A 13,783-nucleotide genomic window follows, 5' to 3' on the forward strand; every position below is an offset into this window, starting at 1 on the left:
AGCTGCACTTACAAAACCCTCCATTCCATCCTCTTTGTCTTCTGGACAAAGATGACCACAATCATCATTTTAATTAGAGAACAATGGACACTTTGGCAAAGTTGTTCCGGTTGGACTCTGGATGTGGTGTCAATTAGCTTTTACAATCTCTGAGAATCGCCACTGTGCATGGACAAAGAGTGGAGATGCATAGTTTGTGTGGATTGCTGTACTGACCACCACAATGTTTTATGTTTATCTTTTTAGAGAGGAGAATTTAATGGGCAGCTTGCATAGATAATAGCGTGTGTGCGCTCTTTGAGCCTATCGTCTGGCCAAAAACTGCTTCCTCAATTTCCCTTTTGGAAACACAGAAAGTTTACAAGCTGCAGGACATTGCGCAAACAAAGGCAATGACACTAAGATTTATGCATTGCCTGGACCTTGCCAGATAGGCTTATCTGTTTACTTTGTATTTGTACTCGGTTTTGTACTTTCCATGCAGCTCACGAATAAACATATCAAGAACCACCCACCATGTCCTGTCTATACCAGACACCATGGTGTGAATGAAAAGGACTGTCTCAATTAAGATCTTACACTGCAGTATAGTGCTGCTAACACTAGTTTGGTAATTTTGTACATTTCAATAATCTCATTTTGTATCTTTAATATTTCTTAAAGGTGTAGTGTGTAATATTTTTAGTAGTTTATCTCGAAAATTCATGCTGCTCATTCACAGATGTTATGTTACCTGTTTTCACTTACCACCACCACCATCAAATTCTAACTGGGAAGATTACACATTTCATACATCAAAAGGTGGATCTTCTCCATGTCTGACATTTTAAATTTCCAGTATTAGACATTTTTAGCTGCAAAACTTACTGTACTCTGGTCATTCTAGTAAATATTAGTTTTTTTTTTGTGTGTGTGTGTGTGTGGGTGTGTGCGCGTGCCTGTCTGCATTAGTGTGTGTGTGTGTGTGTGTGTGTGTGTGTGTGTGTGTGTGTGTGTGTGTGTGTGTGTGTGTGTGTGTGTGTGTGTGTGTGTGTGTGTGTGTGTGTGTGTGTGTGTGAGGCCAACCATATGTGTGTGCAATGCTTAAGTGGATGTGGGTGTGTTTGAATGGCTATGATAACATCCATGTATATTTAAGGATGTGATCATTGTATTCAATTGCAGACATGTGGACTCGAGTCCAGTGACTTGGACTCGAGTCTGACTCGAGTCAGCGCGTGTGAAGACTTGCGACTTGAAATTTCAAGATCAGAAAGGACTTGCGACTCGACTCGACTTGCACGCCTTTGACTCGGGACTCGACTTGGACTTGACAGTTGTAACTTCCAATGACTTGGCGTGACTTGCCATGTTGGGTCTAAAAAAAAAGTACAAGTCCAACCCTTGTTTTCAGAATGCAACAGCCCGCCCACATTCTTTGTTTGAATCACGTCATTGTCCTAAGCAGTGCTATGCCATTGGCGGCCAGATGCGGCCGGACGCGGCGACCAGTGGCAACAGTGAAACATTTGCGAGTCTCCAGAACAAACATAGCCTACATTTTAAACCATCGCGGAAGTTAATTTATCTCCCTCTCAGCCCCAACTCATTTTGCATTCTTAATAGGGTAGGCTATGGAAGTTTGCACTGTGATCAACAAATATTTTCTATCAATGTTCAATGTAGGAAGTGTGTGTGGTGGGGCGCTGTGATGTGCAACACGCGTATGTAAGCTACACACGTGAAGCTCTCGCTCTCTCGCCCCTCGCTTACGACAGAAATTCAGTGAGAACCAATTGTCTAAATATTTTAGCTAAATGGTGATGGACATTGATTGTTGAACATTAGGCTATTTAAGCAGTTGAAATAAAAAAGCACACACTGCTGACATAACCGAACCACAGGACTTAATCTATTGTTGTTTTATAAAAGAGTACGCCTATCCGTTTTGCTTTCCCTGTCCTTTATGAATGCGCTTGCCTTCAGCCCCCGAAGGCAGTTACAGTATGTTCCGCTCCCACACACAACATGCTTGCGAGTCAGTCACTTCAAAGTGAAGTTCAGCCTTGCGAATAATTTCCACCATCGCGGACAAAACCACGTTATGATGGATATGTGGCGAGGTAAACGTTACGAATATGGCCTGCTTTTAAGTTTCCCCCAACCCAGGATGTGTCCGTAGGCTATGGCTTGATATCCCAGGGCTATATCACGACCACAACTCCACGCGCTGAAAATGCATGTTAAGCTCGTGCTTCTCAGAAAGAGTAACCTCTCGGTAACATTCTTTGCATTGACCAGCCACTATCGGTTGAGTATTAGAATCAATACAAAAAGACACGTTTATAGGCTACATGTCTTAGTCTTCCAGCATGCAATCGAAAATAGGCGAGCAGAGTGGTCTTGCATCCATCAAAAGAGCTCCACCGGTTGCCTACTTTAGATGCTGGGTGAATGGTTCCAAAGGGAAATAATTTAGCCTATAGCCTATTCATGACAGTCTTGCAAAGAGACAAGACAAACGACCAAAATTGTCAAATAATTGGTCAAGGCGCGAGATGAGGAATACTTCATGGCTATTGGAAAAACTTTGAAGAAACTATGCGCAAGCTGCTTCCCGCAAAGCTTGCGCTTGAGGGCTATAAACAAGCTATGCGCCCCGAACCTCACTGCTTGTTGTTCGATGACTTGAATCGAAACATTTCTAAGGACACCAGAGCTATCTTTGATTCCTGGAATACCGCCTCAGCCAGCTGAAAGCAGAGCAGCAGTATCCCATATGTCAAATGGTAAGATAATGCCATACCTGTTCCTTGAAAGTTTTAAAACTCAGCCTTGACCCACTATCATGTCAGCCACATCAGTTCAAACGCAATCTTTAATGCAGCCTATCGTGAAGTTTAAATGTAATGCGAGGTAGAGGTCGCAAGCTACTGCTGAGCAGCGCAATGGGCATGGGTCGGCTCCCGTGGATAAAAGGCATGTTCCCTCTCGCGTGCTGCTCTCAGCCCAATCATTGCGCGCGCGAACCTTGTATCTCGTGGTGTCGACACCGCTTTATCTTATGTTTCTCACAGTTCGAACTACATGCTTTGTTTGGTATTTTGGGGGAGTTTGGAGTCGCAATTACCGCTGCTTGGAAATGACACGTTAGAGCTACACGACGCCATCACTGGAGAACTGGGATGTAACCCTGTTTTCCAAATTAACAAAAATTAGGAAACATAGAAGCAGAACTTTGTTTGGCTACAATCTATGACCTGGACGGTGAACTTAATCTTTTTGAAGAGGCATGAACAGCATACAAGTGCCTTTGTGGGGGAGGAGAGGGCGATTGGGGAGAACAGGGAGACGAGAGCATGGCGCGAGGCGCATATTCGTTCGGGAAAAATGAGAGCGAAATGTTGGATAGGGCATTACACACCTTCCTTCTTCCTACACTGTAGAAGCGCAGAAGGTTGCCTCGTTGCCATAACTGACATTCTGCAGCGCTAACGCCATGTTTAATTGACAGCGTGCTGGCGAATAGTCTAGTAGCCTAATATAATTAACAAGATGTGGATTAATGACTGTGCAAACGAAGTTCTAGTTAACTTGGACTGTGACGCAGTAAAAATGGTTGGTGATGGGCCATTGCGGCGAGAATGTGAGGGGGAAAGCCACAATGCCGATATCAGCTTCAACAATAGTAGAGTAGAGTAGAGTAGTAGAGTAACTTTATTGATCCCCAGGGGGAAATTCAGGAAATTCATCATTACTTTACCAGGAATTTAATCCAACTAACTAGGCCTACTTTGTCCTCATTTCTTAGCCCATATGGACAAGTGTCTACTATAGACTATAGCCTAGTGCTGCACCATGCATGTGCTCATTGGTGGGTTCACAGTTATGACACTGTCAATGCTCAGCTTTTGGTTCACAGATAATGGGATGAAGTGAACATCATGGACCAGCTGAGACAGGGCTGCCTGCTGAGCTGTGCTATTAACTCATCATCCTGTCTCACATGTGTAGCCCCACTCCCCAGACGCACGCGCACACACACACACACACACACACACACACACACACACACACACACACACACACACACACACACACACACACACACACACACACACACACACACACACACACAGGGCTCAATTAAAAAAAAAGAAATTTGATTACCCCTGCTGTATGTCATATCTTGATGAGAATGATGAGCTTAATATGGTACCTTAGGGAAAATGGCGTCTTTTAAAGCCAAACCAAAATGTTTACATTAGTCGAGTGTTACACTACAGTAAAGAGAGGGGGGGAGGTTTGGTAGCACCTGTAAGACATGAATAGGCTACTACTTTCACCCTTGGCCTTTGTGGGTAAATTCAAACATAGTACGCTGAAAGTGTGAATCCGCGTTTTCAGGTCGGAAGTGTAATATGGCCCCCTAATGTCTTGACAAAACCTTCCAGCCAAAGCGGTCAGCGGCGCTGCCTGTGCTCCTAGTGAAAAAGTTAACCATAGTCCTGTCCTTATCGTTATGATGCTAGAGTCTGTATAACTTACAACCTTGACTAGATATGACCGGCCCACCACCAAGACCAGGGTGGAGTAGTGGAGTAGGTTTATGCCATCAGATGATGGAACGGACACACACACATACGCACACATTCTTGCAAACAGGACTATTTGCCCACTGGACAGTACATATTTGGCATATGGTTGCTCCTTTGTTTAAGTACAAATTCACATGAAATGTATTTTTATGTGAAAAAAAAAATGATTTTAAATGTCATTTTACATACACAGCACAAGCAGTAGACTGATTTCTCAGCAACTGTTTTAGTAATTGTCATCTTTTTACTCAGGTCTCATTATTATACTAATGAATTTATGATCGAAATTGTGATTGCAAGTAGAAAATCCCTTTGTGACTTGTTAAGGACTTGAAAAAAAATGAGACTTGGACTTGGACTTGACTTGGCTGGGGTACGACTTGGACTTGGACTTGACTTGGTCAGATGTGTCTTGACTTGTGACTTGACTCGGACTTGAGTGGAAAGACTCGAGACTTACTTGTGACTTGCACATTAGTGACTTGGTCACACCTCTGTTCAATTGTGTTCTCATGTGTATTTATAATTAAATGTAAGTGTACAATGTGTACGTGTGTGTGTGTGTGTGTGTGTGTGTGTGTGTGTGTGTGTGTGTGTGTGTGTGTGTGTGTGTGTGTGTGTGTGTATGTGCGTGTGTGTGTTCGTGTGCACGCATGTGTGTGTGTGTGTGTGTGTGTGTGTGTGTGTGTATGTGTATGTGTGTGTGAGTCTGTGTGTGTATGTGCGTGTGTGTGTGTGTGCGTGTGCAAAGGCCTGTTTCAATTAAGATCTTACACTGCAGTATAGTGCTGCTAACACTAGTTTGGTAATTTTGTACATTTCAATAATCTCATTTTGTATCTTTAATATTTCTTAAAGGTTCAGTGTGTAATATTTTTAGTAGCTTATCTCGAAAATTCATGCTGCTCATTCACAGATGTTATGTTACCTGTTTTCACTTACCACCACCACCATCAAATTCTAACTGGGAAGATTACACATCTCATACATCAAAAGGTGGATCTTCTCCGTGTCTGACATTTTAAAATTTCCAGTACATTTTTAGCTGCAAAACGTACTGTACTCTGGTCATTCTAGTAAATATTAGTTTTTTTACTCAGTAAATATTCATCAAAGGATCAATTTTTTAAATTGGCATCACAGTTGCAATGAGCAGCATTACAATAGGCCTAGGCTACCTACTCTGGCCACCATCCTACATGCTGTACAGTACCTTACTGTGATAAGGCAACAGTTATGGTTTTTAGTACACCACCTGTAGTGTTCCTGACACAAATAACAATAGTAATTTGTGCTACAACACTACAAATGCAGTTTTCATACCTTGGGATTAACGTTTGGTCAAAGACCTTCCTCATGACACCCAAGCTTAGCACATAAAAGAACAAAAATGTTTTAAGTGAGCACACATTTTCAATTTTCAGAGTTTTTGTTTGTGATTGACACCCTTTCATCATGGGTGTGATCTGTATCAATACCTTGTGATTTGAAAGAATTAGAACCATCGTGGCCGCCTAGTATGGATTTAACAACTGAAATCATATTTTGTTTTCTGTCTCATTTCCCTTGGGTGATATTCCCTACATATAGATGTCCTCACTGTTAACATTTGCTGGGCCGCGGTTTGTGCTTCTGAGCTTTCTGTCAATACCACTAACCACTAGGAAGCGCACATGACTGACATGGACGCACGTAAATGATGCTTACTGTCACACAAGCACTTCACCACAGAAATAGAGAGAGGGGTGCAGAGAGTGCAAGCAAGGAATAAATGGTAGAATACACAGAACAAGAGAGAAGCAGAGAGAGAGAGAGGCAGACAGACAGAGAGGCAGATATACAGACAAAGAGTCAGAGACAGACAGAAATGGTGGGGCAGAGAAAGCAAGAGATAAAGAGACACAGTGAGAGAGAGAGAGAGAGAGAGAGAGAGAGAGAGAGAGAGAGGCATAGACACAGAGACAGAGAGAGAGAGAGAGAGAGAGAGAGAGAGAGAGAGAGAGAGAGAGAGAGAGAGAGAGAGAGAGTGAGAGAGGCATAGACACAGAGACACAGAGACACAGAGACACAGAGACAGAGTCTAGTCCTGATGTCCAGTGCCAGCCCTGATGGCCAGTCACTCAGAGAGCTGCCCTATACCAGATCTCACTCTGACCACCGCAAATGACTCACAGATGACCGGCTCTCCTACTCACAGAGGAAAGTAAGGGCGTGTGTGTGTGTGTGTGTGTGTGTGTGTGTGTGTGTGTGTGTGTGTGTGTGTGTGTGTGTGTGTGTGTGTGTGTGTGTGTGTGTGTGTCTGTGTGTGTGCGTGTGTCTGTGTCTGTGTCTGTGTATGTCTGTCTGTGTATGTGTCTCTGTCATGTGTGCATGTTTGTCAGCACACGTGTGTGTGTGTGTGTGTGTGTGTGTACGTGTGTGTGTGTTTGTGTACGTGTGTGTGTGTGTTTGTGTGTGTGCACGTGTGCTTGTGTGTAGTAGGGTTACGCGTGCGCCTGTGTGTTTGTGCTTTAGCAAAAAGCAGAGGTCAGTCCAGCAAGTCAACACTGGCCAATTACGGCAACCTCAAGCACACATGAGCTCATGAGCATGACAGAAAAACACATTAGGGGCCGCCCATGTACACTCAGTGAGTAGGGAGTGGCCCCATCTCCAAGATGTGCATAGGCCCCTGGGAACACGATGGATATATGTTTCCGTCCTTCACCGAATTTCCATTTGCAGACTTTTGGTACAATTGGCTATCCTCAAGGCTAATTCATTTGGGCACTCCGTCAATTGCATGACTATCCCTTCCAGAGTCAAGCACCATGCAGGCGCTCTCGCTCTCTCTCTCTCTCTCTCTCTCTCTCTCTCTCTCTCTCTCTCTCTCTCTCTCTCCCTCTCGCTCCCTCTCTCTGTCTCTCTCTGAAGGCTGCATTTGAATATATTGTGCTATTCTGAGCAGGGAAATTAAGATTTGCAGCAGTCCTTTGAACTTGCTCTCATGCACCCGAAGTCAATATGTAATTATTTTTTCAGAAGGGCATAGCTGAGGTCATAGACACAATTTGGTGGGCTTTTTTTTTTTTTTTTTTTTTTTACATTTTCTTGTAAGACAGAAGTGCTGCATGGACAACCATTCATCAGTTTCTGCTATATTCACTACAAAGCTTTCTTTTTCTCCCTTCTCCTACTGCTTCTCCTTCTCCTCTTCTTCTTCTTCTTCATCTTCTTCTTCTCTTCTTACAAATGTTACAGACAGTGCTTTGCCTCACCTTTCTCACTGTTCCTCTGATATTGTGGCCAACCATCCCTTTGCTGTTTGCCATCATCTGCGATATCTGAGGTAATAACAGTGAATCCCATTGCACCCCTTAGCCCTACGCCTTTCCCCTTTGCCTCTGTTTTGCGTGTCCACGTGTAGGGGTAGTGGCATCTCGGTTCACGTTCAGACAGATGGGTAGGGGTACGACAGATTTCTCTGAATGCATTGTGAATTCGTTTAAAAATTGGCTGCAAGCCGCGGCACCCACAACAGCACACGAGTTTAAGTATTTTCGCCGCAATTGACGGTTTTAAAGTGGTAATAATTATTCCATTGTACTAAGTTTAACATTGTCCTAATGTGTGATGGCCCTTTTCTTTGTGAAACGCACATGAAAACAATCACTATTAACGTCAACCTAATGCATGGAATTAGTGACAGCTGTGAGTGTCATTCCATGATTGTTGAAGGGGTATCCCAATTCGTAGCGGTTGCGTTTCAAGCCCTACACCTTACAGCTTCGTTTGAAAGCACGAGGGGCATGGGGAAGGTGTAGGGGTAGGGGTAGAGATTAGTAATGGGAAAGGCCATAAGTGGGACCAATAATAGCCTACTGAAGGCTCTGTCACCAATTAAAAGGTCTTGAGTTGGCTGCAGGTGATGGCCAGATGACCTTTGAAAGAATACTCATGAACGGCCATCCGGGTACTTTGCTCCTAAATGTGCGTTACGGCCCTTTATGGGTGAAAACAAACGGTATGTCTCATCAACTTACATGCTACATCGGCTACCCTAAAATGAACACGGTACATGCTTCAGCCACGGCCGTTTGGCAATATTATTTGAACAGCCGGCAACACAACACGTTTTCGGCATGTTGCGCGTGAACAACGCTTGTCTACAGGTCCTTATCTTTCGTTTAGTAAATCCCAACACCACCAATTGACTTGCATTGCCTGTTTTCCCCCACAAATGGGCGTAACGCACATGGAAAACGTCACGCCGTTCATGAGTATACCACAGGGACCTCAGAGGCAGAGTTGCATAAAGTCGAAGTAGAAATACTCTTACAGATGCGATTACAACACTAGTAGTGTGAGGGCAGTCATGGATAAGCCGTTAGAGTGTCAGACTTGTAGCCCAAAGGTTGCTGGTTCGACTCCCAACCCACCAGGTTGGGGGGAGTAATTAACCAGTGCTCACCCCCATCCTCCTCCATGACTGAGGTACCCTGAGCATGGTACCGTCACGCCGCACTGCTCCCTTGGGGCACCATTGAGGGCTGCCCCCTTGCACGGACACATAAATGCAATTTCGTTATGTGCAGTGTTCACTTGTGTGCTGTGGAGTGCTGTGTCACAATGACAATAGGAGTTGGAGTTTTTTATATTACAAAGTTGAAACCATGTAATATCATACCACTAGTGTTGTAATTGCATTGGTAGAAGCACCTCTACTTGTGCTTTTTACAATTCTGCTCAGAGGGGTGCCAGACCATGGAGAGACCTATGATGACCTATGACCTATGAGTGATTCTACGATTTCCCTACGCTTTTGGCAAAAGCAAAATGTCAATTATCAGTATTTTTTTTCAACTAAATGACCTAGATGTTTACATAGTGTATATATTTAAGTTTCCAAACAAACAAATTGCCAAGCTTAATCTTAAATCATTTGATAAATACTCTAATGAAAGCGAACATTTGCTTAATTATTTTGTCAACAGTGTTATGGACAAATACTATGTCATTTCAAACATATATAAAAATACTACAGAGTTGAAACAATATATGTTTGAAAGTGCTTATGTCCCTTAGCAGTAATGTTGTCATTAATCTGTGCAACTGATATAGAAAATGTGATTGTTGAGCTTCATAAGTAGGATTTTATGAGTCAGTGTGATACAGACTGACACATTTTTCATCATAAATCCCTGTAACGTCTGATTTGAATATAGTCACCCTCCTTACACAAGACTTCCTTCTCCAGAGATAATCCCTAGTGTATGTTCATAGGATTTTTCCAACACATAAGGGATCAATAGCACAAAAACACTTTCAAAACAGTCAACGGTGTAACTCAACTGTGTTACGGTCAACAGTGCAGGGGAACAAGTCGGCACTTTTTTAGGAGAAAAAAACAGAGCAGACAAACCCATCTCCCTTGAACACAAATTATGTTGTGTGTTTGTCTGTCAATATGGATATAAATTGGCAAAAACATACTCCTCCTCAACTGTCATCAGTGTTGCCAGATTGGGCTGGTTCCCGCCCAATTGGGCTGCTTAGGATGGCCGTGTGCGGGTAAAAATGGCATCTATCAGAAAAACCTTCCCACTGCCATATAAATCAATAGAATTGGGCGGGTTTTTAGGGCGGATTTTGATTATTTTTTGGGCTGGAAATCATCAGCCTCATCTGGCAACCCTGACTGTCATACTTAATTGTAACACCATTGACGGTAACAACGTTGACATTTCAGCCATTTTTATGGTGTTGTGCTAACTGAGGACCTCAGAAGTTCCACCACAACACCTTAATCAATTCATGTATCTGTATGCTTTATCTGTGTTTTTCTACATGTGATTTCTAATTCAGATTCTTATGAATATGTTGATAACACTGTTGACAGGCAATTTTCCCGCTATGAGAACATGAAAAAGAATGGATTAAATTATGGAAGGATGGAGCTCAAAATTTACCAAAAAGTCTTCCCGTATCCTGCCAAAGAGGTTATGACATCACGTGATGTTATTCGTATGGCCTAAGACCAAACCATTACTGATTTATGGAGGAGGTTTCAGACCGTGACACGGTTAACACAGTTTTCGTGGACACACACAAAATGGCAAATTTCATGTATAATGGAAAGGACAGTGGTCTTTCTGACAATTTTGTCATATTGTGATGATTACTGTGAATCAACATTTGCAATCGTCTTGGGCAAAACAAGTTTCTTTACATGCTAATATGAAGACTGAATCTGACATTTGGAAAACAGGACGGCATGAAAACGCCCAAAACCAGTATTAAATATTCATTCTTGCTGAGGGAAATAATGCTATGTCTACACTTTCTGTATTATATGAAAGATAAATGTTTTCTTATGTCCAAAACATCATTGGATGCAGTTAATAGTTAATGGAATTGCCAAATAAAATCCACGGACTTAAAAGTGTAGGCGAATTAGAGAATCACTCCTATGAGAAGGAGTACCTTGTAAGTTGTGTGGGACTTGGTGAGAAGCCAGTGGAGCTGTTTGAGGATGGGGGTGATACGCTGCCAGGGCCCAGTGCTTGTGAGGACCCTTGCGGCAGAGTTCTGGATGTCTTGCAGTCGTTCTGAGCCTTGTTGGATAGACCTGAAGAGATAAAAGCGTGGATGAGGGTTTATGTGAAAGTGGTGGATAGTGAAGGCCTCAGCCTGGAGATGTTTCTTAAGTGACAAGTCTTGCTGACGCCTCTTGATGTGTGAATGGATAGCTTTGAATCCGCCTTTACTAGATTTTCAAAAACGGTATTACCCGCAAAACCTAGTTTCCAAACAAGCAATCCACCTATACATGATGAGTGGTACTGTACCGTAATGAATAAATTAAAAACAGCATAGCTTGTGCCTGCCAAAAATTGCCCATAGGCAGGCGTTTCATCACGAATATCTTTGACAGAGCTCCAAATGACACACAACATACAGAGGTCAGCAGAACTTGAGGTTATAATGTGAAATCAAGGACACAATCTAAAAAAAGGTTTTCTACAAGACTTGGTCATCACAATTTTAGTGACAGTAAGGTTACTATGCACAAAGGCATCCCGTACAATACCAAACATGCTTTACTGTACACCAAGCACTCAAGGTTGAACTCATACAAGAAATAAATATAGCCTGACTCAAAACAAAATGCATGTTGAACAGATTAATTTATAGTCAAATGTCTCTAACATGTTAAGACAAGCTTGTTAGGACTTATCTCCACAAAATATGTTAGACATATCAGGAAGACGCCATCAGATTGAATTTGCCTTGGAACACACACATAAATCCAGCTTTTATGCAGATTGTTAAAACAGATATCCATTAGTGAACTTGGGAGGCAAGGTCAAGGTTTAAAATTTATTGAGGTCCTGAGGGGATAGGCATTTTGTTCATGCCTTGTGGAAGAATTTGTTTAGGTTGTTGCTTGTTATAAAGCCTACTGTGGACATTCTTCCAGTGTCATTCGAACTGGGTTCTCTGTGGAACTTTTAAGAAAACTTTGGGGTTCTTTCAAGAACTGATTTATCACAACCTGTATTCCTCCAAGAACGTTTAGGTTCCCCAGACAGCTTTTATGGGGTTCCTCCACAGTAGGAAATGGCTATTCAGGGAACATTTTATTTTTATATGTTCGGCTATAGCAAGAACATTCAGTTTGGCTGCAAAAAAGAAAACTTGCCAGCCACTTAAACTGAGTCTATGTGTGAGTCAGGGCAGTCATGGGTAAGCAGTTAAGGCGTCAGACTTGTAGCCCAAAGGTTGCCGGTTCGACTCCCAAACTGCCAGGTCGGTGGGGGGAGTAATTATCCAGTGCTCTCCCCCATCCTCCTCCATGACTGAGGTAACCTGTGCATGCTACCGTCCCGCCGCACTGCTCCCTTGGGGCGCCATTGGGGGCTGCCCTTTGCACGGGTGAGACATAACTGCAATTTTGTTGTGTGCGTGTACCAGGGCTTGACATTAACTTTTTCGCTTGCTGGCCATTGTGGCTAGTGGTTTTCCCAAGTCACTAGCCATTCAGCTATTGTACTAGCCACAAATTTGATATTGTTTCTTTTTTTATTCATCATGACACTTTCTAACTTCAGAAGATGAGGTGCTAAAGCAAGAATATGAGTGCACAGCTTTCTACATGGAAATAAATCATACAAATAGAATCTGAGTAACTGAGCGTTTTCTCAAACTTCTACAAACAATTGATACAAAATCGATATACAGGGGGCAAAGTACAGTATATTGCAGGCTATTCTGATATGTCATACCATAGAATATGCTACCTGCCAAATTGGCTAGTGACACTGAAATTGTTACCAGCCACAGCTAACTTTTACCAGCATTTGGCCGGTTGTCGGGTGCCAGTGTCAAGCCCTGGCGTGTACCTGTGTGCTCTCACACAATGACGATGAGTTTCCTAGGTGGGCTTTCACTTCAGCTTTCATGTGGCTTTCATTTCGCATGTATGGCTGATTAGATTTCACAATTACTAATCAAATTGGCTAGTAACAAAGAAAAAAAAGTCCATTAATAGGCCTTGTGCGGACTGATGTACAAACTAGCTTGCAGCTTGCATGTGTGTGTGTGCACAGCTTACGCAAACAGACTTCACTAATACATTGCCATCACCGACAGCTATTTGTTTGTACGAATGTGTTAATTCCTCATGAGAAATATTTGGCACCACCTCCAATGCATACTTCACATCAAAACAAGTTGATTCTCACATGTTGTTACATAAAACCCCTTGTTATACGTCACACAGATGCCCGAAAAATACTTATGTAGCCTGTAATAGCAAACAAAAAGTTTTGCTTATTGTTCTTGGTTAATATGTCCTCTGGTGGGTGTGAGGGGCCTCTCTGGTTTCTCCTCTGCCCAGTATAGAGAGACCCTGAGGTGCTGGCAGCGTCAGACGAGGGGAACAGTGGAGTGGATGTGAAGTGAAGTCATCCATTCCACTGCTTGTTTTGACTGTCCGTCTGACTCTTCTAACTGGCCAGTCTGAAAGGTGCCATTCATCTTGGCTACATGGCTGTTGACACTTGCCAGTTTCTCTTTCTTATCTGAGAAAGGAATCTATTTCCTGAGGGAGGACTGGAAGGCATTTGAAAGATGTATGGAACATAAGACTGTTCTTGTTCTTGATCATGAAAATTAGGTTACAAGCTGTTAGTTGAATATGATGCTGCTGGGGGGAAAAAACGTAT

At 42.8% G+C, this 13,783-nt stretch overlaps 1 protein-coding gene across 1 annotated transcript in view; it reads right to left on the reverse strand.

Annotated features, from left to right (window-relative positions):
• LOC134449164 (trypsin-3-like) overlaps positions 1–13,783 on the reverse strand; it is a 64,462-nt gene that overhangs the window by 26,646 nt on the left and 24,033 nt on the right. The window contains exon 2 of the mRNA XM_063198972.1: positions 11,040–11,184. Coding sequence (XP_063055042.1) covers positions 11,040–11,184 — 145 coding nt within the window. The remainder of the gene's footprint in view (positions 1–11,039; positions 11,185–13,783) is intronic.

Source organism: Engraulis encrasicolus, chromosome 5 (assembly GCF_034702125.1).
Source record: "Engraulis encrasicolus isolate BLACKSEA-1 chromosome 5, IST_EnEncr_1.0, whole genome shotgun sequence".
Lineage (NCBI taxonomy): Eukaryota > Metazoa > Chordata > Actinopteri > Clupeiformes > Engraulidae > Engraulis > Engraulis encrasicolus.